We start from the raw sequence: 22,156 nt of genomic DNA on the forward strand, positions 1-22,156 counted from the left end.
AGGAAGTGTGGGGGTAAATACTTTAAATACCCCCACCCTGGGAGAAGTAATAACATCTGAAGATAGAGAGAAGAAATCTCAGGAAAGACTGCAGTCAATTCTGGAGGAGTAGAGGAAGAGGTGACTGTGTCAGATCCAGAGAATATATCTTGTAGATATCTGGAAGGCAATTACAAATATGGAAAGGAGATTATCCCAGTCCATGGCCCAATCTACAGTTTTCTCTAATGAAATTAAAGGGAAACTTGACGACCATGGAAAAAGAATAGATCAGATTGAAGCAACAAATGTTGTATTGAGTTCTCAGATAACTGCATTACAGACTGCAGGGGCCACCTTTGTGAAAGACTCTTTGTTGATATATAAAAATATGGAGGGGTTGGAAAATAATTTGAGAAGGAAAAACTTACGTTTTTTAAATTTTCCCTATACAAGATTATTATCCGTGCAAGAGTTATTTAAAAAATGTTAGAGATATTATGTATTTCAACTGAAGTGCTTGTATCAAAGATATATTATTTATCTAATTCTAGAAGAGAAGGGCTAGCCCCAGAAGGTGAAATGGATGTGTTAGTAGCTAATAGCCCAAATTTAACATCTTTTTTAGAGGCTTCCGAAGATGAAATTCCCACTAGGGCAACTTTGATAGTGACCTTTGTATTAGAACAGGACAAAAATACTTTAAAAACAAAAGTTTTATGTTCTGTGGTAAACTAGTTCAAGTATTCCCCGATGTATCAAGGAACACACAGATGAGAAGGAAACAATTTCTTTCGATGAAACACAGTGTGTTGGCCCTAGGGGCCACATTTTTTCTTAAATTTCCTTGCAAGTGTATCATTACACTACAAAAAAAATGTTTGTTTTCTTAGAGCCTTCTCATCTAGAAACCTTTCTTATAAGTAAAACTAGTTGAAGGCATTGTAATTAGCCTGAAAATGGATAGATTGTAAACTGGTTAAAATGATGAATCTCCTGAATTTCATAAGATATTATGATTTATTGTTTTGTTTTCTTAAAGGTAAGCGCCCCATTATGTGGACTTAATGGGAATGTGTATAGATTTTATTTTTCTATTTTCTTTTTCTTTTTTGGTTTTGTAAACTGAAGATATGGTAACCTAGAATTCTTACTTTATTTTCATTGAATAATGTATGAGAAACTTAATAAAGTATAAATTGAAAAAAAAAATCATCCATTGTACCTGAAGACTGGAGGATAGCAAATGTAACCCCAATATTTAAAAAGGGCTCCAGGGGCGATCCGGGAAACTACAAACCGGTTAGCCTGACTTCAGTGCCAGGAAAAATAGTGGAAAGTGTTCTAAACATCAAAATCACAGAACATACAGAAAGACATGGTTTAATGGAACAAAGTCAACATGGCTTTACCCAGGGCAAGTCTTACCTCACAAATCTGCTTCACTTTTTTGAAGGAGTTAATAAACATGTGGATAAAGGTGAACTGGTAGATGTAGTATACTTGGATTTTCAGAAGGCGTTTGACAAAGTTCCTCATGAGAGGCTTCTAGGAAAAGTAAAAAGTCATGGGATAGGTGGCGATGTCCTTTCGTGGATTGCAAACTGGCTAAAAGACAGGAAACAGAGTAGGATTAAATGGGCAATTTTCTCAGTGGAAGGGAGTGGACAGTGGAGTGCCTCAGGGATCTGTATTGGGACCCTTACTTTTCAATATATTTATAAATGATCTGGAAAGAAATACGACGAGTGAGATAATCAAATTTGCAGATGACACACAATTGTTCAGAGTAGTTAAATCACAAGCAGATTGTGATAAATTGCAGGAAGACCTTGTGAGACTGGAAAATTGGGCATGCAAATGGCAGATGAAATTTAATGTGGATAAGTGCAAGGTGATGCATATAGGGAAAAATAACCCATGCTATAATTACACAATGTTGGGTTCCATATTAGGTGATACAACCCAAGAAAAGAGATCTAGGTGTCATAGTGGATAACACATTGAAATAGTCGGTACAGTGTGCTGCGGCAGTCAAAAAAGCAAACAGAATGTTGGGAATTATTAGAAAAGGAATGGTGAATTAAACGGAAAATGTCATAATGCCTCTGTATCGCTCCATGGTGAGACCGCACCTTGAATACTGTGTACAATTCTGGTCGCCGCATCTCAATAAAGATATAATTGCGATGGAGAAGGTACAGAGAAGGGCTACCAAAATAAGGGGAATGGAACAGCTCCCCTATGAGGAAAGTCTAAAGAGGTTAGGACTTTTTAGCTTGGAGAAGAGACGACTGAGGGGGGATATGATAGAGGTGTTTAAAATCATGAGAGGTCTAGAACGGGTAGATGTGAATCGGTTATTTACTTTTTTGGATAGTAGAAAGACTAGGGGGCACTCCATGAAGTTAGCATGGGGCACATTTAAAACTAATCGGAGAAAGTTCTTTTTTACTCAATGCACAATTAAACTCTGGAATTTGTTGCCAGAGGATGTGGTTAGTGCAGTTAGTATAGCTGTGTTTAAAAAAGGATTGGATAAGTTCTTGGAGGAGAAGTCCATTACCTGCTATTAAGTTCACTTAGAGAATAGCCACTGCCATTAGCAATGGTAACATGGAATAGACTTAGTTTTTGGGTAATTGCCAGGTTCTTATGGCCTGGATTGGCCACTGTTGGAAACAGGATGCTGGGTTTGGACCCTTGGTCTGACCCAGTATGGCATTTTCTTATGTTCTTATGCATATTACCTAGACCGCATTGCAGTCCATAGGAAATCCACTCAACTTTGGGTTGTTGGGGGTTTTTTTTTTTTTTTATAAAAACAAACCTGGTAAAGCAGTAGGCAAACAAACTCTCTCTAACTGGCTTGCAGATTGTATAGAGTTCTGCTATGAAAAAGCAGGCCTTCCTCTCCAGGGACGAGTAAAGGCGCACTCAGTAAGAGCAATGTCAACCTCAGTAGCACACTGTCATTCAGTACCAAAAGCTGACATATGTAAAGCTCTCTTCACACCTTTGCAGCTCATTATTGTTTGGACAAGGAAGGACGACAAGATTCAGCCTATGGACAATCTGTCTTGAAGAACTTGTTTCCAGCATAATCCCAACTCCTTCCGCATCCAACCTGCTGTGATTTCAGGCTGCCTCATTTTTTTCCAACAGTACACCAGTTGTGCCCATTGCATAAGTTGTTTGCTCTTGGTCCAACATAAGAATGACTCGGCCTGTAGCTTGCTAATCAGCCATATGTGAGGGCTATCATCCTGCTTGATTTGGGATAAAGCAAAATTGCTTTACCTGTAATAGGTGTTATCCCAGGACAGCAGGTTGTAGTCCTCACGAAACCTACCCACACCACCTGGTGGAGTTGGGCTTGATACATTTTATTTTATTTTTGCTAATGCTTATTGCTACACACGAGACTGAAGGGAGACCCCTGTAGCTCGAGGGATCATGGCATATTGGGCATGCTCAATGGACTCTGTGTGCCAGTCAAGTGTCTAGAAACTAACAAAGTTTTCCGTGATAGGGCTCCGTCCAGTGACGTTACCCATATGTGAGGACTACATCCTGCTGTCCTGGGATAACACCTGTTACAGGTAAGCAATTTTGCTTTCTCTGCGTCCAGAGAAATTAATAAAGCATCAAGCTCAGATCCCTTCAAATATAATTAAATTCAAAGTTTTATAGAATTTTCTCCACCTTTTGCCTACCTTTTATAAAATATCCCAAACGACATACCTACCACCAGTACTAAATGTTTAAACTTGTCAGTATTTTATGGATGAATAAGAATCAGCCGATTAATATAGAATTGACCTCATACCTGTGCACAATATTTCAATTTCTGGTTAGTCCATAAAATTTGTTCATTCTTCAAGAAGACGTATACTTAGGTTTACTATGACTTCAGGCAATTTCACTTTAAACAATTTATACTTGTTTGACTTTAGTGAAGAATGTATGCTTATATTTTAACTTTTAAATATGCATATTAAATGCGGTTTTCAGTTGTGTCTCTTCAAAAGTCAGTTGCCAGGTCCCCTTCGGTGCCTCCCCATAGTGTCTCCCGTCAGGGTTTTCGGTGTTCGGGTACGTTTTTCCTTTCATGGTTAGTCCCCCCACCCGTGGTGGCGGTGCCTTGGTGCCCATCTTCCATTGCCCGCTGCCATCGTTCCGTTTTTTTTTCCCTCATTTGTTTTGCCCCGTCATGGCCACATTTAACTTCTGCTGATGCACCCAGTGCTTGAGGAACATGTCTATCATTGATCCTCATGAGGTTTGCATCCTCTGCCTGGGGCATTGCATGATGTCTGGGCTTGCAACCTGTGGGCCCAAATGACCCGAAAGGGTCATCTGCTTTGACTCAAGGACAACCTCTTTTGGGTTGAGGAAGTCAAAGCCATCAGCATCAAAAGAACTGTGTGCCGCATCAATGGACACCACACCATCAGCATCGATGAGACTGCCTGTTCTGTTGATGCCGCTAGTGGTTTGGGGTGCCGGAGACCCACCGCTGTCTGTCTATCTCCTCTGGACCGAGAACATCTGGTTCATCATCCTCTACCTCTGCACCAGGGAAAGAGCGGGCTGAGCATTGTGGGAAGACCAAGAAGCATCTCACCAATCAGTCTATGCCCGGTCCTAGGCATGTGGGATGCATCAGCTTTTGCTGCAATGCCACCCAAGGGACCCCATGGCGAGGAGTGCCAAACCTCCATTGATGCTCAGGGTCTGTGACAGTCTCCACCAATCCTTGTGCCTGTCTCCATTCCCCCTCGCTGGCCCAAGGAAGATCTGGCGACTCCTTTCTTCCGGTTGGTGTTGGCATCAGCACCATTTGAGGAGGAGCTGGCATGTCGAGTCCAGCTGGTAGTGGAGCGGGTGCTGCAGGGCTTCGATCCCGCGGCGCCAGAGCCGGTGGCTCCTGAGCTCTTATTGCCTCTGGAGAAGCTCATTGGTGCCTTACCAACCTAGCTGGTGTCTGTTCACAGGACAGCATTGGTGCCCAACAGTGCCCCAAGGCCTTCCCCTACCGATACGGTGGTAGTTGCCGTTTCCGAGGAGGAGGAAGCTCCGGCGGAGACACAGAGGCTGGTAGTCCCCAGTTCAGTTTCATCTGTGCCTGAACCTCTGGATGTCGGTTGAGTACAAGGACCCCCATCCCCTGTGGTATACAGTGAGAATGAGGGTCCCCATTACTTCTGGGGGGGGGATAAGACAGAATCCTCTGAAGATTTGGATGATCTCCCATCAGACCATTCTCCAGAGGAGTGAAGGAAATCCCTGCCTGAGGACTTGACTTTCTCACGGTGATGGCGGTGGCCATTCCGTTCCAGCTATTGATGGAAGAAGACACCAGGCACAAAATGCTTGAGGTTCTTCAGTTCATGGAGCCTCCTAAGGAGATCATGGCAGTTCCAGTAAACAAGATCCTTATGGAGTTGCTGCTGAGTATTTGGGATTTGGGAACACCCCCTCACTGTGCCGTTCGTGAATAAGGTAAGGTGGATGGGGTTTACCTCATCCAAAAGGCTGCTAGATTTGATAAGCGTCAGCTGCCCCCATCAATCAGTAGTTGTCTAATCCACCCTCGAGGGCCAAGTGCTCTCGGACCCACTCCTTGGCACCCATGGGGAAGGACCTCAAAATGCTGGATGCTCTTGGGAGGAAGGTGTTCCAAAGCACCATGCTTATTGCCCGCATCGCTATCTACTAGTTCTACATGAGCCAGTACTCAACAGGACATCTGGAAAAAGGTGCAGGAGGTGGCTGAACAGCTGCCTCAATAGCAGTAAGACATCCTTATGCATGGGTGCACAAGGGGTTTGGATTGGGGAAAACATGAGGGCCGTGTGACCTATGATGTTTTTGAAATGGCAACAAGGGTCTCTGCAGCGGAATCAGCACCCGCAGTCTGGCATGGCTGCGGGCCTCTGAAGAGAATCTTTTTGGATATAGCGTGAAGGACCCTGTGGCCTAAATCCGGGACCATCATGAACCCTCCCCCCAGCAACTCTCCACCAGCATTCCTGACCTCATCCAGGAGGCAGTTGAGGCAGGTGCCCAGAAAGTCATTCTTTCACCTAATGAAGTACTATCCTCCACCTCCTTGATCCCGTACAGACCATCAGAGCTCCTGTGGCCGTTCCAGATAGGGAGCTCCCAAGCCAGCTCCTTAGTCAACTCTGGGGACTATGTTCTGAGCGAGCTGTAGGGAGCATAAGCCAATTGCCCGTACCCGGGATGATGGACCTTCTGATGAGGGGAAGGCTGCAGTTCTTTGCGAACCAGTGGCTCAGTGTAATCTCAGACCAGTGGGTTCTGTCCATTTTCCACCAGGGGTACCAATTAAACCTATTCGGTATCCCTCCAAATTGCCCTTCATGCCCATTTTGGGGTCCATTAGCGCATCAGGAGGTAATACAAATGCTCTTCTATCTCAACGGCCAGAGTGATCAAGCTCATGCCACTAGGGCAAAAAGGAAAGGGATTCAACTCCAAGTACTTCCTGATTTCAAAGTAAACAGGAGGATTCCGTCCCATCCTAGACCTGAGATCCTTGAACAAGTTTCCAAAAAAAGAAAAGTTCAAGACGGTTTCCCTGGCCACTTTGATCCCCCTTTTACAAAAAGAGGACTGATTATACTCCCTTGATCTAAAGGATGCATACACTCATATCGAGATCTTCCTAAGTGACATGAAGTATCTCTGGTTTGTGGTGGGGGAGCAGCACTTCCAGTACCAGGTGTTGCCATTCAGGCTTGCGTCCAATCCATGAGTTTTCACAAAATGCCTAGCCGTGGTGGCAGTGCACCTCCGCAGATTGAGAGTGCATGTTTTCCTGTATCTAGACGATTGGCTGGTCAAGAACATGTCTCATGGAGGGGCCATCCAGCCCATTTGCTAGATCATCCAGGTGTTGGAGTCATTAGGATTTGATCTCAACTATCTGGGATAATCTGGGATCTGAAAGGCTTTTTAAAAAAGCCTTTCAGATCCCAGATTAACCCATGTTAATATCATCCCTTAACTTCATCATCCCAAGTTCACAACATCCCATAATTCAATTGTAAAGACTTATTCATCCGCGACCTAATTCAGCCCAGGACTTCACTCAGACCTGGCTTTTAAAGCTGCATATTTTGTAAAGATCCTTTGTAAATGTGTTTTTATCAATTGTTCTACTTTCTTCTTCTTCTTCCCATTCTCCCAGTTGTATACTTCCTTGTTTATTATAACTGTAATTCTTGCACCAGTTTAGTTCAAGTTCTATGTTCAATGCACGACTTGTTAAATGTAAACCGGTTTGATGTGACACCTGGTCGTGAAAGCCGGTATAGAAAATAGCTAAATAAATAAATAAAATAAACTACCCAAAGTCTAATCTCAGATCATCAACTCAATTCAGCTTCATCAGAGCCCTGCTAGACACTGTTCAAACCAGGGCCTTTCTGCCAAACCAGAGGGCTGTCGCTGTAGCAACCATTGTGACAGAGGTGCAACAGAGCCATCAGGTATCAGAGTGGCACATGTTGAGGCTGTTGGGCCACATGCCGCAACCATCCACGTCATCCCTTAGCATGCTTACACATGCACAGAGCCTAGTTGATGCTAAGATCACAGTGACACCAAGCCACACAGAGCTTCAAGGATTGCATCTGAGTCACCCTGTCTCTCCGGGACTCTATCCTGGTGGCTGGAACTCTCCAATCTGTAACGGGAGGTTTCCTTTCGGAGTCTCCCTATTCAAATTGAGCTAACCACTGATGGTGGGGAGCTCATAGATGGGCTCGGCATTCAGGGACTGTGGTCCGCTCAGGAACGTTCTTGTCAAATCAACTTCTTGGAGCTTTGGGCGATCAAGTGTGCGCTATGAGCTTTCAGATAGCTGTCCAACAAAATTGTCCTGATCCCAGACCGACAAACGAGTAGCCATGTGGTATGTCAGCAAGCAGGGAGGCACAAGATCGTACCTCCTGTGTCAGGAAGAGATCCAGATCTGGTTCTGGGCCGTGGACCATAGGATGATGCTCAGGGCTATGTACCTGGCTGGAACAGAGAACGTGATAGACAGGCTGAGTTGAGCCTTCAGACCCCAAGAGTGGTCCCTGGACCAACAGGGCAGCAAATCGGATTTTCCATCTCTGAAGCAAATCAGACATCTGTTTGCATCCCTCTGCAACCGGAAAGTGACTGTTCTGCTCCCTGTCCAGGTCAGATGGCAAACCAGCCTCAGGCGCCCTTTCCAGTCACTGGGGCAGTTCTTCTGAATGTGAATCCTCAGATTCCCTCAATGGCAAAGACTCTCTTTGCGAAAACAGCCGGACTATGATCGTCTGGTTTCCACACCTGCGAGTGTAGTCCATCTGGAAACCGATCAGTCTGGGGACTTCCCCGGATATCATTACAGAAGATCAGGGCAGGCTGTGGTATCCCAACCTCCAGGCCTGTCAGTCACAGCCTAGATGTTGAGAGGTTAATCCTGCATTCACTTGATCTTTCTGATGTTTCTTGGATCCTGGTGGCTTCAAGAAAACCTTCCATTAGAAAGTCCTATGGACTGAAGTAGAGGTGTTTAGATCTTTTAGAAAAGACTTGGGATTCTCCATATTCCATGACTCCAAATCCATCTTCCTTGTGGTTGAAGTATAGGATGCAATTTTCTCCATTTTACACCAACATGCAGTTACCGCACGCGTCCGTCGTGGTTGAATCAGCCATGCAAAAGGCATGCAAGTCACAATTACACTTAAATAATCCACCTGGCAAAGACAATAAAAGTCTAGATGACTTTGCATAGAAAGCTTTCCAATCAGAAATCCTTCATGCCAAGATACAGAACCATCAATTTTATGAAGCTCAGTATCTTTTTGAATGCCTTCAGACCTTAAAACATTTGCTGCAACACAGTTCTGCAGATAATGCACTTCCATTTGAATTTCACGATATGGAAGAAGGGCTACGGCATCTGGTACGTTCCATATACGTGGGGTTCGAAATCTCTGCAAAAACAGCTAATGCTATAGCAGCCAGGTGACTGGCATGGTTACATGCAAGTGCCATATGTGAAGACGTTCACGATTAGCTGACCAACCTTCCTTGTTGCCCCGATAACTTACTCTGTGATAAACTCACTGAAACTGTGGCAAAATTAAGAGCAAAAAGTGGCGGTCCTTTCGTTAACTCAGCATGACACACAGTCTTCTAAACGTCAATTTGGTTCATACAAAAAGTCTTACCAAAGATGTCAGTATCGGCCTTATGCTACCTATAGGCCCCAACAGTATCAATCAAACCACCAACAGCCTTACCAGCAACCAGCTAATCGCCAGCGCCCACTCGTTCCTCGACAACCATGCCAGACTACAGAACCTCAACCCCCTAAAAATCAAGAGTTTATAGGAATGATTCAGCCACCACGACTCACTCAAACAGTAGGAGGTCGACTCTCCCACTTCCTTGCGTAATGGAGCAGCATCACAACGGATTCATGGGTCCTGAATATAATATGAGACAGATATTCACTCAATTTCATATCCCCCTCCTCCTCTTACGCATTTGATTAGCACCAAATCTGAGTGTCCATCGGGAGACTCTCCTTTGAGAAGTCAATCACTTACTTCAACAACACTGTATACAGGAAGTACCTCCCTCCCCACATCTAACGGGATTTCATTCACAATATTTCCTCATACCCAAGAAGTCTGGAGGTCTGCGTCCAATTCTGGACCTCCGCTTTCTCAGCAAACACATTCGGAAAGAGAAATTCAAAATGACTTCTCTCAAATCAATTCTTCCCTTCCTGCAACCCATGGATTGGATGTGCTCCATAGATTTAAGATGCATATGCTCATATTCCAGTGCATCCAAAATCTTGGAATTTACTCTGTTTTCAGATGGGAAAAAGAGACTTTCAATACAAAGTCCTTCCCTTTGGTCTTTCATCTGCTCCCAGAGTATTCACGAAATGCCTAGGGGTAGTGGTGGCACACCTCTGTCATCGGGGGATTCAAATATTCCCTTATCTGGACGATTGGCTACTGGTAGCCCCAAATCCCTGTCTCCTCCAAGATAATTTAATTCAAACAATCAATTGCCTAGACAACCTAGGTCTAGTGATAAATTACGAAAAATCTTATCTTCAACCTACCCAGACCTTGGACTTCATTGGAGCATCCATAAACACCATTCAAGACAAAGCTTTCTTGCCAAAAACCCGAGCATTAGCTCTCAACTTCTCTAGCCCAACATCTAATAAATCTTGCGACTACCTCAGCCCGCCAAATCTTGACTGTTCAGGGTCATATTGCAGCATGTATATATGTGGTCCCGAACATGAGACTTCACATCCGTCGCCTTCAATGGGGTCTAAAAAACCAATGGTCTCAGTTCTGAAGTCCTTTAGCCACCCAAATAAGATTAACGAACAGTATGAAAACAGACCTTCACTGGTGAATATGCCCACCAGCATTGCCAGAAGGCTCACCACTGAGGCCTCCTTGACGACAATTGATTCTTACCACAGATGCCTCCCCCACAGGATGGGGAGCCCGTATTGCCAACCTACAAACTCAAGGGTTGTGGTCGTTCCAAGAACGCACTTATCACATCAATCTCTTGGAACTACGAGCCATCAAATCTGCTCTTCGAGCTTTCGAACACAAACTACGACAACACATCGTCATGATCCATACCGACAATGTTTTACGTAAACAATCAAGGAGGATCCAGTTCATGGAACCTCTGCAAGGAAACGGTAGAGATTCTGGACTGGTCCCACAGCAAGGGAATTTCTCTACAAACCACATACATACCTTCCAGGAATCAACAATTCCAAAGCGGACAAGTTGAGCAGAATTTTTCATCCACACGAATGGGATCTAGACCAACACGTGGCCGACCGGATTTTTTCAATTGGGGGCCTTCCCCACATAGATCTCTTTGCAACAGAATGCAACAGAAAGGTTCCCTTCTTTTGCTCAGTCTCTCAGTGCTCACCAGTTACTGCAGGACGCATTCCTACTGGATTGGTCTCAACATCTACTTTACACATTTCCTCCAATTCCTCTGATATCTCGCACAATACAGAGATGCATCGAGGACAAAGTGAACCTAATCCTTGTTGCACCAGCATGGGCACATCAACCATGGTACGCTTACTTACTCCAACTATCAATCTGCAAACCAATTCCTCTGGGGAACGCCCCCACCCTTCTCACCCAACACAGGGTTCACTTCTCCATCCACTCCATGCATCCTTGAATCTCACTGCTTGGAGATTGAATGGCTCACGTTCCAAAACATAAACATATCTCCACAACTGAAAGATATTTTGGTGGCATCAACAAAGCTATCAACTCAATTAAATTATCAACGTAAGTGGAAGCGTTATGCCACATGGTGTTCTTCTATGTACATAGACATGTCCACCTGAAAGGCTTCTGACTTACCTCCGCCTCCTTTATGCACAAGGTTTAGCCATCGCTTCCGTGTTCATCTCAGCGCGATATCAGCGTATCGCAGTCCTCTTAATGGAGAATCTATAGCATGTCATGCTCTGGTTTCCCGATTTATGAAAGGTGTTCTACAGCTATGACCTCCAATCAAGAAACCACCAGTACCATGGGATGTTAACCCAGTTTTAGAACAACTTATGTTACCACCCTTTGAACCAATGCACACTTGCCATCCTAGATACCTTTCCTGGAAAGTGCTATTCTTAATCGCCCTCACTTCTGCACGAAGAATCAGTGAACTTCAAGCACTAGTTCACTATCCACCTTACTTGGAATTCTACCATGACAAGGTTACACTATGTACGCACCCTAACTTTCTTCCTAAAGTAGTCTCCAACTTTCACTTAAACCAAACTATAACCCTACCAATTTTTCATCCAAAACCACACGCAAATGACAACGAGCAGAGTCTTCATTCCTTGGACTGTAAATGTGTTCTTGCATATTATAAACAACGCACTCACTCTACTACCAGACCTTCGCAACTCTTCCTCTCATTTGAAACTGGAAGACCTGTCGTGTTTGGATTAAAGAGAACGTTATCATCCTGGCTTACAAATTGTATACGTTTCTGCTATCAAAATCGTTCAGAATCCTTATCTTCCACACCCAAAGCACACCAAATTCGTGCAATGGCTGTTTCAGTTGCTCACTTCCATGATGTGCCTCTCTTGGATATCTGCAAAGCAGCCACATGGTCTTCACTTCACACCTTCACATCCCATTACTGCTTAAACCAACAGTCGGGAGATGAGGCAAAAATGGGGCGGATAATTCTCCAAAAGAACACTTAACTGGTTCAATTACTTCGGAACTGTCCACCTCCTATTCTGTATTGAGCGATAACTGACCTACAAATGATCACATGCCTGATATGCTCAGTACTGCAGCTGGGGACTCCCAGACAGCATGGCTAATTCAGCTGCTTATCTATGGGGGAAAAAGCAAGTTTGCTTACTGTAAACAGTGTTTTAAGTAGATTGCAGATGAATTAGCCATGCTGACCCTCCTGCCTCCCCTGACAGTTCCAGCATTGCATATCGTCTTGCTTTGACATGGACTGAGGAGCCTCGAGCAGGCACAGGGATAGGCAGGAGGGATCACCTCACCTAAAGACTTTGTGTGATCTTAGAGAGCTCCGCCACCTAGTGGCACGGAAGACGTACCCAGACAGCACAGCTAATTCATCTGTTATCTATGGAAAACACCATTTATGGTAAGCAAACTTGCTTTTATGAAGGATTCAATGAGCAACAGCCTGTAATTTGAATGTCTTAATGCAACTCCAATATTCAATAAGTTTGATTTTTATAGCTTTTAGTACAGCCAATGCAAACCAGCTTACAAGGACATATAAGAACATAAATCAGGAAGAATTACAAGAGGTATTTCTCATCTATTTTTTTTTTTTTTTTGCTCATGGGAGGATGTAACATATCTCCCCTAATTTTATCAATGAAAGGAAGCTGCCTGTCTAATATACCTATCCCCATCCCCTTTTCTTAATAGGACTCTCATTTTTAAAGTGTCTCTTGTATAAAGTAATCCAAAATCTTATTTCTAAGTGTTTCTCTGAGTAACATACCATATTTAGCTGGTTAGTTCAGCACCTTCACATGCAGTGAACAGCAAGAAAACTCAAAACTTTTCTAGCAATGGTAATGGTTCCAGCAATAAACTGAAAACTAGGAAGATTAGGCAATGCAAGAAAGGTAAAACAAAATCAAGTAAGCCAAATAGTAATAGAATCCCCCCAAAACTACCAAAGAAACAAGGCTGATGTGCTGAACTGGCCAAGTAACAATGGCGGTCTACCAAAATCGGGGAAAATTAATTTCACCCCAACCCATACTTGCTCTAAACAAAGATAATCCAAACTACCTCAAACTTTAAAAAGGTGAGAGAAAGGAAAGGAGACAGAGGGGAAAAGGGAGAAAGAAAACACATAAGAACATAAGAACATAAGAAAATGCCATACTGGGTCAGACCAAGGGTCCATCAAGCCCAGCATCCTGTTTCCAACAGTGGCCAATCCAGGCCATAAGAACCTGGCAAGTACCCAAAAACTAAGTCTATTCCATGTAACCATTGCTAATGGCAGTGGCTATTCTCTAAGTGAACCTAATAGCAGGTAATGGACTTCTCCTCCAAGAACTTATCCAATCCTTTTTTAAACACAGCTATACTACCTGCACGAACCACATTCTCTGGCAACAAATTCCAGAGTTTAATTGTGCGTTGAGTAAAAAAGAACTTTCTCCGATTAGTTTTAAATGTGCCCCATGCTAACTTCATGGAGTGTCCCCTAGTCCTTCTACTATCTGAAAGAGTAAATAACCGATTCACATCTACCCGTTCTAGACCTCTCATGATTTTAAACACCTCTATCATATCCCCCCTCAGTCGTCTCTTCTCCAAGCTGAAAAGTCCTAATCTCTTTAGTCTTTCCTCATAGGGGAGTTGTTCCATTCCCCTTATCATTTTGGTAGCCCTTCTCTGTACCTTCTCCATCGCAATTATATCCTTTTTGAGATGCGGCGACCAGAATTGTACACAGTATTCAAGGTGCGGTCTCACCATGGAGCGATACAGAGGCATTATGACATTTTCCGTTTTATTCATCATTCCTTTTCTAATAATTCCCAACATTCTGTTTGCTTTTTTGACTGCCGCAGCACACTGAACCGACGATTTCAATGTGTTATCCACTATGACACCTAGATCTCTTTCTTGGGTTGTAGCACCTAATATGGAACCCAACATCGTGTAATTATAGCATGGGTTATTTTTCCCTATATGCATCACCTTGCACTTTTCCACATTAAATTTCATCTGCCATTTGGATGCCCAATTTTCCAGTCTCACAAGGTCTTCCTGCAATTTATCACAATCTGCTTGTGATTTAACTACTCTGCACAATTTTGTGTCATCTGCAAATTTGATTATCTCACTCGTCGTATTTCTTTCCAGATCATTTATAAATATATTGAACAGTAAGGGTCCCAATACAGATCCCTGAGGCACTCCACTGTCCACTCCCTTCCACTGAGAAAATTGCCCATTTAATCCTACTCTCTGTTTCCTGTCTTTTAGCCAGTTTGCAATCCACGAAAGGACATCGCCACCTATCCCATGACTTTTTACTTTTCCTAGAAGCCTCTCATGAGGAACTTTGTCAAACGCCTTCTGAAAATCCAAGTATACTATATCTACCGGTTCACCTTTATCCACATGTTTATTAACTCCTTCAAAAAGTGAAGCAGATTTGTGAGGCAAGACTTGCCCTGGGTAAAGCCATGCTGACTTTGTTCCATTAAACCATGTCTTTCTATATGTTCTGTGATTTTGATGTTTAGAACACTTTCCACTATTTTTCCTGGCACTGAAGTCAGGCTAACCGGTCTGTAGTTTCCCGGATCGCCCCTGGAGCCCTTTTTAAATATTGGGGTTACATTTGCTATCCTCCAGTCTTCAGGTACAATGGATGATTTTAATGATAAGTTACAAATTTTTACTAATAGGTCTGAAATTTCATTTTTTAGTTCCTTCAGAACTCTGGGGTGTATACCATCCGGTCCAGGTGATTTACTACTCTTCAGTTTGTCAATCAGGCCTACCACATCTTCTAGGTTCACCGTGATTTGATTCAGTCCATCTGAATCATTACCCATGAAAACCTTCTCCATTACGGGTACCTCCCCAACATCCTCTTCAGTAAACACCGAAGCAAAGAAATCATTTAATCTTTCCGCGATGGCCTTATCTTCTCTAAGTGCCCCTTTAACCCCTCGATCATCTAAAGGTCCAACTGACTCCCTCACAGGCTTTCTGCTTCGGATATATTTAAAAAAGTTTTACTGTGAGTTTTTGCCTCTACAGCCAACTTCTTTTCAAATTCTCTCTTAGCCTGTCTTATCAATGTCTTACATTTAACTTGCCAATGTTTATGCTTTATCCTATTTTCTTCTGTTGGATCCTTCTTCCAATTTTTGAATGAAGATCTTTTGGCTAAAATAGCTTCTTTCACCTCCCCTTTTAACCATGCCGGTAATCGTTTTGCCTTCTTTCCACCTTTCTTAATGTGTGGAATACATCTGGACTGTGCTTCTAGAATGGTATTTTTTAACAATGACCACGCCTCTTGGACATTTTTTACTTTTGTAGCTGCTCCTTTCAGTTTTTTTCTAACAATTTTTCTCATTTTATCAAAGTTTCCCTTTTGAAAGTTTAGCACGAGAGCTTTGGATTTGCACACTGTTCCTTTTCCAGTCATTAAATCAAATCTGATCATATTATGATCACTATTGCCAAGCGGCCCCACCACCGTTACCTCTCTCACCAAGTCCTGTGCTCCACTGAGAATTAGATCTAAAATTGCTCCCTCTCTCGTCGGTTCCTGAACCATTTGCTCCATAAAGCTATCATTTATTCCATCCAGGAACGTTATCTCTCTAGCGTGACCCGATGATACATTTACCCAGTCTATATTGGGGTAATTGAAGTCTCCCATTATTACTGCACTACCAATTTGGTTGGCTTCCCTAATTTCTCTTAGCATTTCACTGTCCATCTCACCATCTTGACCAGGTGGACGGTAGTATACCCCTATCACTGTAGTCTTCCCTGATACACAAGGGATTTCTACCCATAAAGATTCAATTTTGTATTTAGTCTCATGCAGGATGTTTATCCTGTTGGACTCTATGCCATCCCGGACATAAAGCGCCACACCTCCTCCCGACTGCTCCTCTCTGTCATTGCGATATAATTTGTACCCCGGTATAGCACTGTCCCATTGGTTATCCTCTTTCCACCATGTCTCTGAGATGCCAATTAAGTCTATGTCATCATTTACTGCTATACATTCTAATTCTCCCATCTTACTTCTTAGACTTCTGGCATTAGCATACAAACATTTCAAAGTTTGTTTTTTGATTGTATTTTTATTCTGCTTTTTAATTGATAGGGATAAGTTAGAATTTTTTAGCTCAGGTGAGTTTTTAGTTACAGGCATTTGGACTACTTTTCTAATTATTGGAACCTCACTGTCGGGATGCCCTAATTCTAGTGCATCATTAGTATCCTTTAAAGATACATCTCTCCGAACCATGCGCTGCTGAGCGACTGTCGGCTTTCCCCTTTGTTCTAGTTTAAAAGCTGCTCTATCTCCTTTTTAAGGGTTAGCGCCAGCAGTCTGGTTCCATCCTGGTTAAGGTGGAGCCCATCCCTTCGGAAGAGACTCCCCCTTCCCCAAAAGGTTCCCCAGTTCCTAACAAAACTGAATCCCTCTTCCTTGCACCATCGTCTCATCCACGCATTGAGACTCCGCTTAGTATGCCACCCCCTACTAACCAAGTCACAAAGTATAAACAAATAAATATAGAGAATCTAAAAATGTCCTTCATCCATCCCTTACACAAATTGAATACAAAAAAAGGAATATACAGAAGGTATTCAGAAGCATATTTGAAACATGTCAGAAAGGTACAAATTCCCACAACCAGAGTCCACACCCTTTCCCAAAATCGGGGTCAAGAAAGTGAACGTAGCTTGTCCCAAATTAATGATCAAGATCACATTAAAATTAGACAGAAGAAAAGACAGAACAATTGCAGCCAAGGAGTGAGTCAGCTAGGTACTGAATAGTCCATTTCTCCCTCCAATTGATCTGGGGGGGGATAACCTCAACTTCTTTCTGTAATTCTAAGACGACATTGCCGTTCTAGAGATTTCAGACTGCTCTAATGCTAAGAGAGACACACGTACACACGTCCTTTGCTGGATTTCATCTGAATGATCTGTGACTTCCCTACATTCATTCAGGTCTGCAATATGATAGTCCTTTCCTTGATGTGAACATTATAGTTTGAATGGAAATTCCCATCGATAGCTGATGCCTTTGTCCTTGAGTAGAGGTCATCGGATTAAGAGTCTTTCATTCCAAGGAGAACAGAGAAAGGTCTTGAAAAATCATGATTGATGCCCTCTTAAAAAATCATATCCTTCTTACCCACAAACTACTGAGGAGAGCTTGTTTATCCTCAAAATAATGTAGACAAGCCATGATAGTCCTAGGAGATTTTAAACTCTCCATATGAGGTCTACTAGTTCTGTGCAGTCTTATCAAATTTCACAGAACAATCAGCTAATCCAGGAACACAGGCTCTAAATAACACATTAAGAAGTGTGGCAGTGTCTTCACAAGCATATTTCTTGGATGGTTCTCAAGTACACACTGATGCTCCCTAAGCTACTTTGCAATTTTTTTTTAACCTCCTTCATTCTCCTATAAAAAAAAATCTGCAGTCAAATCAAACTGTTCCCCAATATGTACTTCATTCCGCAAAATGCTCCTTCAGGCCTTAATATCCTCTTTAAGGTCAGTAATAGCAGTGTTAACATTAGAATTTAGGAGATTTATTTCCTTTCAGGTCTATCCAGTACCAAGCGGTAGGAAGAGCTGCGTTAGTGCCTACGGCACCCGCGGTTACCGCCCACACAGTGCAGCTCACCTACCGCTCGATCCTGAACACTAATTATATGTAAATGTAAACCGCGTCCGTAATGCCTTAGTCCCGCGCAACCCATTTTACTGGATAGAGCGCCTATACAGTATCCTGGGTGCGCGGGCCTAAGGCTTCACGCCACGCTGGTATCTGTCATTTCAAATGTCATTTGAAATGACAGATACCAGGAAGCGAAAAAACCAAAAGCAAAAAGTAAGTCGCTTCGCCGCTTCACTCTTCCCTCCTCCCGGAGCAAGGCTGCTTTTCGCGCCCTGCTCCGAGAGGAGGGAAGAGTGAAGCGGCGAAGCGACTTTTCGTTTTTTTTTTTTTTTTGCTTCGCCGCTGTCAGTGTACCCCCTCCTCTCGGAGCAGGGCGCGAAAAGCAGCCTTGCTCCGGGAGGAGGGGGAGTCACTGACAGCGGCGAAGCAATGGCGAAGACAGCGGCGAAGCAAAAAAAAAAAACCAAAAGCAATTTTGTTTTTTTTTTTTCAAAAGCGACAATTTTTTTTTTTTCCAAAAGCGACTTACTTTTGGGATCTTGACAGATCCCAAAAGTAAGTCGCTTTTGGACGCCTGCCAACTTACTTTTCTGAAGCCATCATCAGGAAGCCATCATCAGGAACTCCCCCTCCTCCCGGAGCAAGGCTGCTTTTCGCGCCCTGCTCCGAGAGGAGGGGGTACACTGACAGCGGCGAAGCAAAAAAAAACCGAAAAGTCGCTTCGCCGTTGCTTCGCCGCTGTCAGTGTGCCCCCTCCTCCCGGAGCAAGGCTTTTCACGCCCTGCTTCGAGAGGAGGGGGCACACTGACAGCGGCGAAGCAAAAAAAAAAAAAACAAAGTCGCTTTGCCGTTGCAGTCTCCGTGGCAGCCCCAGTCCGGACATCGGAGGGGGGCTGCAACGTTTTTTTCGCTTTTTTTTTTGGCTTCGGGAGCAGGGGAGAGGACTGGGGCTGCCACGGAGACCGGCACCCATGATCGCGGCCGGGGCAGGTGAACGGGGGCTTGGGGAAAGCTTGCCATCTACCCTTACCCCTGCCTCTACCGCAGGGGTCAGGGTAGGCGGTAAGTTTGCAGGTTAAACGCGCGACAAAACGGCAGGGAAAACTAGCGATAGTCGGGGCGCGGGTTGCGGGATGCTAGGGAATAGCTAATTCGCTCCTTTGCATGCACTAGCGAGCTAATTCGCTCGTTTGCATGCAATATACATGCCGCGGGCGGAAGGGGTTGCCCAGGGAATTTAGGACGCGGTAAGAGTAGGTTAAAGGGGATTCGGGATCGCAGGAAGGGCTAACGCGGCCGGAACGTGAGTAAAAAGCGGCTTAGGAGCAGGGTAAACGCGGCCGCACTTTACAGGATAGGCCTGTTTACAGGTTCAACGAACACAGATTCTGCCATGGCAATATCTGGGCCTTGTTTAGGCTCATCCTGATTTTGGGGTTTGGTGGTTTTGCAGGGCCTTTAGGAAGCTCAGGAAACCCCTCGTGGCAGCATAAGAGAGCTTTGACTCCATCAGAAAAAGAAAAAAATGCAACCAGAAATGATCAACAGGGAACTAGAGTTCTGAAAGAAACCAACAAAGGCACATAAGGCAAACCGACCCAAGCAGCGTCTCAGCTTTTAATCAAAACTGCATATGAAATCAACAAACAGGAACTAGCCCCAATTACAGCAGGAGGTCCCAAGCAGGGCAGCAGAGAGAACATCACACAAACCTGAGACTTCTGTGCCTAAACAACCTTACTGAGCAGCTACTCAGAGCCTTTGGGCTCCACCCAAGAGTTTTATTTATTTACATTATGTTTATATACTGTCTTTCCGTATCAAAAACTGTTTACAATAAACATACATATTGTAAAAACATAATACAAATACAATGTATCTTCTTTTGTATGATATATCATGAACAAGCATCAGTATTGCAGTGCAGTTCGAATACACTGCTACAGCCACACAAGGCTGCAATGCTGCGGGAAGATCTAAGCCTCACGGCAAAGGAAGGCCTCTGTATTGCAAGACAAGCAGATGGATGCACCAAAACAGACAATTTCAGTGCTGCAGAAGCAGCACCTTGGGGAATCAAGACCTTGTGAAGGCACTTCCCAATGAGAACAGGTCTGTTTTTCAGAGCAGTATGATTACATGCCACCTCCAGCATATGAACCAACACGAACAGATGATACTTGTACGTGCTGGTTCACATGCTGTGGAGGTGGTCTGTAATTGCAGACTTCTTACAAAGGACCCTCTATTGCCTCCCACCCCCCATGAACTACTTAATGAAAGGTCTGTTGTCATTTACTATGCTCAGAGTTTTCCAGTCTGCAAAGATTGTTTACATTGTATTCTGCTGCATTTATTCACAGCATAATTTGTACAGAATTTATTTTCTTTCTCATTCTCAGGACCTTGTAGACAAAGCTGACACATTTCCCCAGGTGCTTCAAAACGTTGTTTATTGGATGAGAGAAAAAGAACTGGGAACCAAGTATAAATACTGCATACTTACAGATGGGTATGTTTGAAGTAATGAAGATTTGATTGTAATATTTTTTTATACACATCAATACCATTTGAGACAAAAATAAAATTAATTGGTAGCTACAGAAAGCTGATAAAGAATTTATGGCAGCCAAATAAGAATAGTAAGGAGAAATTATCTCTAACTAGTAGGTGGCACTGTTTCTTCTGAGATGTCTTGTCCATCTCTGCCCTGAGAGATCAAATTAAAAATGGATTAAGTGGGGATTAGTGTGGATACTTTGATTATAGTAGGTCTTATGATGCAGCTTAAGCTGAATACTGCTGTATGCTCACATGGGTCCTGAGTTGCTGAGAGAATGTCATTACTCATAGGCAGAATTCATACAACTGTAAGTGTAATATTAAATTGACAAGACTGCCATATTTCTGGAGTGAGGAGGAAGGAGAGAGAATGCTGAGATGGTAGTTTTGAGGCCAGAATGTTTGCGTGCTCATGCACATCTGTTGATCTGATGCATCGACATCAGAACAGCATTGGGAGCCAGGACTACTATTGAACAGCATAGTCACCCTTGATGCTGTCAAGGTGCCGGGGTGGCCTTGATGTCATTGGTGCATCAAGACTCCTATGGCCTTCTGTGCTCTTTAGAGCCTGCTCAAGTGCCACTGAAGCCCTCAAGCGACAGAGATTTTGGCCTTGAATAGCTCGAGCACTGGAGTCGCTATTTACTCAAGGCATCCTGATACGTTGAGGCATCCAGATGCAGTGGTCTGGTACCCTCGAGACTCCTTTGCAGTGTCTCAACAGGGCACTGAGGGGCATTGTGCTCTCCCATCACTGGCCTATGGCAATCAGTTATCATGGATGCTGATCTCGGGGGGCATTGGAGGCCTCATTTTGATTCGTGCACCATCAGTGTTAATGAGCGCTAGCAAGGCTATAGTCAACCATAGCTGCTGGCGAAGGACACCATCGAGCTCGCAGCATGGTCGTCCTCGTTCAGATAGTTGAACAGAAGGGAACAGTCGATGGCTTTGGCAGACATCTGTTCCTCTGGGCACTGATGAGGTGTATCGGGACTGCAGAGCTTTTGCCTGCAGGTACCCCAGCATCCTTGGTACTGCTGGTCCATCGATGCCTTTGAGCACTGGGGTCTGTATCTGTGCTGCCCAGCTGTTGAAATCCACGGGCACCTGTGGTGCCAGGGATGGAACTATTCTCACAGGACAAGCAGGATGGTAGACCTCACATATGGGTGACATCACAGGATGGAGCCCTGTACGGAAAATGTTTCTGTCAGTTTCTACAAAGCTTTGACTGACACTGGCACACTGAGTGCACTGAGCATGCTCAGCCTGCAATTATCCCTGTGAGCCATAGGTGTCTCCCTCAGTCTTCTTTTTTCCGCTCTGCAGTAAGCATAGCTGTTAGGAGCTCTGTGAGAAATTCTAACACTTTTTCCTAATGGAAATACTTAAACTTTTACTTCACAAACACTTTTCCCTGCACGGGTCTCCCTTCGCGTACGTTTATTCGACGCTCAGTGAGTACTATGCCTTGTTTTTTCGGTCGGTTCCTGTCACCTCCCTGGCCTGCCAACCGACTGCGGCCTTCCCTCTCCCTGTGTTGTCAGTTAGCCACACATAGCCTGCGAGTGTCCCTCTGTG

The 22,156-nt window shown here is 43.9% G+C and overlaps 1 protein-coding gene across 5 annotated transcripts in view; it reads left to right on the top strand.

The window, feature by feature from the left end:
• ERI1 (exoribonuclease 1) overlaps positions 1–22,156 on the top strand; it is a 308,911-nt gene that overhangs the window by 195,882 nt on the left and 90,873 nt on the right. For all 5 annotated transcript variants that reach the window (XM_029602203.1, XM_029602185.1, XM_029602176.1 and 2 more), the window contains one exon: positions 20,410–20,519. In XM_029602203.1, the coding sequence (XP_029458063.1) occupies positions 20,410–20,519 (110 nt within the window). The remainder of the gene's footprint in view (positions 1–20,409; positions 20,520–22,156) is intronic.

The sequence above is a fragment of the Rhinatrema bivittatum genome, chromosome 1, assembly GCF_901001135.1.
Source record: "Rhinatrema bivittatum chromosome 1, aRhiBiv1.1, whole genome shotgun sequence".
In the NCBI taxonomy this organism is placed as follows: domain Eukaryota; kingdom Metazoa; phylum Chordata; class Amphibia; order Gymnophiona; family Rhinatrematidae; genus Rhinatrema; species Rhinatrema bivittatum.